Raw genomic sequence first — 4,931 nt, 5'->3', positions numbered from 1 at the left:
ATGCCGCGAGTTTTGGGGCCCAAACTGGGGCCCCGTAGAGCGCCACGGACTGAACCGTATTGGCGTACAGCCGACGCACCTTGCCGTCCGGGCCGCCAAGGTTGGGGAGGAGCCGGCTAAGCTTGGCCGCTCTCACTCCCGCCCTGCTTGCGGCTCTGGCAAGGTGGCTCGCAAAGCTCCATCGGTCGTCGAGGATCAACCCGAGATAGTTCATCTCGTGGCCGATCCCGACGAGGGCCGTACCCACAGCCAGGGTGAGTCCCTCGGGCGGCGCGCCGCGTGCTCCACGTCTTTTACCGTGGAACATCACGGCCTCGTGTAGGTACTTCCGGACTCGGTTCCGGGAGACTGCTGCACAGGCCTACTCCTGTGGCTAACTACTCTTGGGCGATGGAATAATAACTCCTCGTTAATTGACAAGACTGTAAGTATGAAATCTTTTCAGCCTATCACAGACAATCCTGAGATGTTCCTCGTGCTGCTCTGGGCTCGAGGAGGCAACGAGAACATCATCAAAAAAAACGAAAACAAAATCAAGGCCAGAGAACGCCTGGTCCATACGGCGCTGAAACGTCTGACCAGCGTTGCGCAGGCCTGGGGTCATGACTAAAAATTCAAATAATCCGAAGGGAGTGGTGACGGCTGTTTTTGGCACATCTTCCGGAGCGACCGGAATTTCGTAGTAAGCCGCATGTAAATCGAGGGTCGAGAAAACGGTTGCACCGTGTAAATTTGCTGCGAAGTCCTGCAATCGAGGTGGTGGATACCTATCGGGTATAGTGACGGCATTGAGGCGGCGATAGTCACCGCATATTCGCCACGAACCGTCGGCCTTGGGAACCATATGAATCGGGCTGGCCCAAGGACTAGAAGACGGCTGGCAGATTCCGGCCTCGCACATTTGCTTAAACTCTGCCTTGGCCACCTTGAGTTTGTCTGGGGACAACCGTCTAGGTCGCTCGGAGACCGGGGGCCCAGACGTTACAATGTGATGTAGTACGTCTCGCACTTCTAAAGGGGCCACTGGTGCCGTGCGGAAAAGTTCCGGAAAGGCTGCCAGTATATCCGAATAACGACTGTGTGAGAAAGACTTGACGACACTCAAAGAGAGCATCGGGCTTGGTCTGACACTGCCTGGAACAGAGATGTCAGAAAGCGGATCGATTAGGCGTTTGTGCTTGAGATCAATTACTAGACCGAATTGCGATAAGATATCCGCCCCAATGACTGCGGTTGGAACCGATGCAACGCAAAAGTTCCAGGATATATGTCGCCTGAGGCCCAAATCGAGGACGAGGTGAGAATCACCGAAAGTATCGATTAGGGTATTGTTCGCGGCACGGAGCTTAAGGTGAGCTGGCTTGGGCACGTTTCTTTTTCCTACCGGGATAAGTGACAAGTCAGCACCAGAATCAATTAAAAATACAAGCCCCGAGATTCGGTCACGCACATGAAGACGTTTGCTATGTTCTTGACCTTCTCCGCCCGCCAACGCGAGAGAAGGTCTTATTCGTTTTCCGTTTTATCGAAAGTGCACGACTCAGGGTCGGCGCAATCGTGCGCCTTCTTCCCGAATCTTTTGTGTTTCCAGCACATTTGTGCAACACGTGACTTTGACTTGGATCGACCGCTCTGCCCGGAACCAGACCGAATTTTACTGCCCGATCTCGACGGAGATCTACTACGAGAAGCACTGCGTTCTCTTGATCGCAACCGACGGTCAACCTTCTTGCTCAGCTTTTCGACGTTACAATTTAACGCTTTAAGTGCGGTTAACAATGACGTCATTGTATTGTCAGACTCAGGCTCCTTCGCGGCCGCGGTTACCGCAAATGACGAGCTATTTGAAACCGACGGCGCGACTTCCATTAGTTTATTCGCTACGGACGCTAGCTTCTGTAGATCGGTAATTTCGGATACGGCAAGCACTAGTTTACATTGCTGAGGCAAGTGTTCCAGAAAAAGTGTGCGGATCACACTGTCATCACAACCGGATTCGTTCAAACTCTGCAATCGAGCTAGAATCTGCGACGGTTTACCGTCCGTTAAAACTTGGTTTCGCAAAAGCTGCCGAAGCTTAGTTTCGGATGAGCTGCCGAACGACTGAATCAGCCGATCTTTGATTCGCTCGTACCTATCCGGGCATACTTCGAGGCGCAAAATGTCTGCAATGCTAGTGACCACGTCATTTCCGCACATTTCGATTACATAATCGACCTTGCTCTCACTTCGCGTTATTTTCGCGTTCCTAAACGCCGCGTCGCACCGAAAAAACCACAAGGCAGGATCCGCCTTGTAAAAGGGCTGAAGTTTTGGCGTGCGATAGTGCTGATCGACTCGCGGTTCCACGTTGTCCGCAACAGGAATTTCGACACCCCCCCCTGCATCCGAGCTACCGGGTGGATCGAGGTTATCTTTCGCGGAGACGATGTTAGAGAGGCGCTCATTTTCTTTAGCCAACTCGTCGAGCTTTGCCTGAGACGCCATTTTTGTGACGCGAACAAAATGCACGCGCGACCCCCCCCCCCCGAAAAACAAAGGAAGGTTGGGACTTGTGTTGCTAAGACAGGAAAACAATACAGAACGGCGCTGATGTCCCGCGGTCTTACTCTAAATATATACGCTTATGCAGGGTCCGTCGGGACTAAATTAAAGATAAAATTCATACGCTAGTATCAGGGGTTCAAAATTGCTGGCATCAATGGCTTCGCGGGTGAGGCGCAGACGTCCTGACTTCTTGCTTGCAGAATCCCAAGATGGCTGTCGTTCAGGTCCGCGCGGTTATGCGGCAGGCGCCATGACACCCTTGCTGGTTCCGCTGTCTGAAGCTGCCGTAGGTGCGCCCTGCTGCGATGATCAATGTGGCGGCGAGGGAGTTCCCCGCGCGCCACTCGGCTTTGTGGCTAAAACCAAGGCCGGATCTACTCTAGCTCGAAGAGCGCTGGCGATCTCCGTCGTTGCTGCTGAGCAGAGGCGAAGGATCCGACGAACCGGCTGGGCGGCCCGCACTGAGAGTGCGGGGCAGAAAACCCCGAAGCCTTCCTCGTGTGGTAGCTATGCAGGAAGCCGTGGAGGTCCTCTCGCTGCGATTTTGGTCCAAGACGTCCGACGATCACGTCGGGGTCACCAATTGTAGGTACTTCCGGACTCGGTTCCGGGAGACTGCTGCACAGGCCTACTCCTGTGGCTAACTACTCTTGGGCGATGGAATAATAACTCCTCGTTAATTGACAAGACTGTAAGGAACTTTATTGTTACCTAGCGAGCTATACTGTCTGGAGATCCACGACTCTCTAGTCTCCCGCTCGCTCGCCGCTTCGCTACGCTCGCTCCCTTCCCTTCGCTTCCCCCACTCTTGGCAGAGAGAGACAGACGCTTCGCGTCCCCACACTCGGTCTTGCCGAGTGCCACCTCGAGGCCCAGGCTGCGGATAGAGTCGACTATCGCTCCCGCTGCCACTCGCCCCCTGGCGAGGGCCTCCCCCCACTCGCGGCCCCCGGCTGTCACGAGTGTGTCGTCCGCGTAACAGACGACGTGACAGTCGGGGGGGAGGGGAACACGCAGCACCGAGTCGTACCCCAGGTTCCACAAGAACGGTCCGAGAACCGATCCCTGGGGCACTCCCCGGTGCAATCTCTCCCGTCGGCGTACGCCGCCTTGGTCGATATACTCGACCCACCTTGTCCCTCAGGTAGTCGCTCACGACGCGGGCGAGATACGCCGGTACCTCGCGGCGTCGGAGCGACTCCCTGATTCGTCCCCAGGGGAGGGTGTTGAAGGCATTGGAGATGTCTAGTGACACCGCCAACATCACCCCCCCCCCTGGGACGTCGCCTCTTCAGAGAGGGCCTGGACGCGCCCGATCGCGTCCATCGTGGACAGGCCCTCCCTGAACCCGTATTGGGCCCCGCTAATGTCGGGGCCCACTTGGGACAGGTGCTGGACGAGGCGGTTCACGAGCACACGCTCGAACAGCTTACCGACCTCGTCCAGAAGGCAAATTGGCCTATACGCCGACGGGAGAGAGGCGTCTTTCCCCTCCTTCGGGAGGAGCACCAACGTGGCACTCCTCCACCGTGGGGGGAAGACTCCTCTCCTCAGACACGCGCTATACGCGCGCGCATATTCCTCTGCGAGGACGCCCATGGCCAGGGCGTGGACACGCTTAGGAAGGCCGTCAGGACCTGGGGCTGTATTGCCCTTAAGGCCCTTCCTGACGGCCCTCCGGAGTTCCAGACCGGAGTGACCTAGAGACAACATGTAAGAACAATATTGTGTAATTGGAACTAAGATTAAAAGTCTAAACAAAAAGATAGGTTTAAATAAATGTTTATAAATGCAAATACAGCTGTAGAATGATAAGTAGAGTAGTATTGCGTGTAGTAATAGATGCCGGATCGAATAGATGCCAATACATAAAGACTTATACAAGTCTGCTGGCGGATCATTTCTATCTCATCGTTGAGACACCGCGTGTAATCGTCGAACGTTATCGTTCGCTCTACCACGTTACTCTGTACGCCTTTAGCCTTCTTCGTATCCTTCTTACCAACTCGCAATGCGTACATTTTCGTTCTGAGTCCCATGAATTCCGTCATTATCGCATCATCATTCTCGTCTTTCATTAGACCGGGCACTTTCTTATTTACAAGCGGTATATCGTACGCGTTGTCAACCGGATAATCGCTCGTGTCGAATCTGTGTATATCACGTTTCACAGTCTCGTATACATCCTCGCACTTGACGTGGTATATGAGACTGTCGGTATCAGTATACATGATTCTACACTTGTCGCTGTACAGAGGCAGCATGTATTCATGGTGAAATTCATACAAGCAGATCTTGGATATGTCGAGGATGAACATACCCACGTAGATCGGCTTGTTGAATTTCACCTCGAGTTTTCGCGATTCCACGGCTATTAAATTTTC

General features: G+C 53.9%; 1 protein-coding gene across 1 annotated transcript; it reads right to left on the bottom strand.

The window, feature by feature from the left end:
* Positions 1-409: 409 nt before the first annotated feature.
* On the bottom strand, positions 410-2,487 carry LOC105556647. Its single transcript, XM_012003741.1, has 2 exons — positions 1,659-2,487; positions 410-1,380 (listed from the first exon to the last, which is right to left on the bottom strand). Exons 1-2 carry the CDS (start codon positions 2,485-2,487, stop codon positions 410-412), a joined length of 1,800 nt encoding a protein of 599 aa, XP_011859131.1.
* Positions 2,488-4,931: the final 2,444 nt, after the last annotated feature.

The sequence above is a fragment of the Vollenhovia emeryi genome, unplaced genomic scaffold (genome assembly GCF_000949405.1).
Source record: "Vollenhovia emeryi isolate VEMERY1.0 unplaced genomic scaffold, V.emery_V1.0 DF939871.1, whole genome shotgun sequence".
NCBI classification, from domain to species: Eukaryota; Metazoa; Arthropoda; class Insecta; order Hymenoptera; family Formicidae; genus Vollenhovia; species Vollenhovia emeryi.
This window is presented reverse-complemented; position numbering and strand designations above follow the sequence as displayed.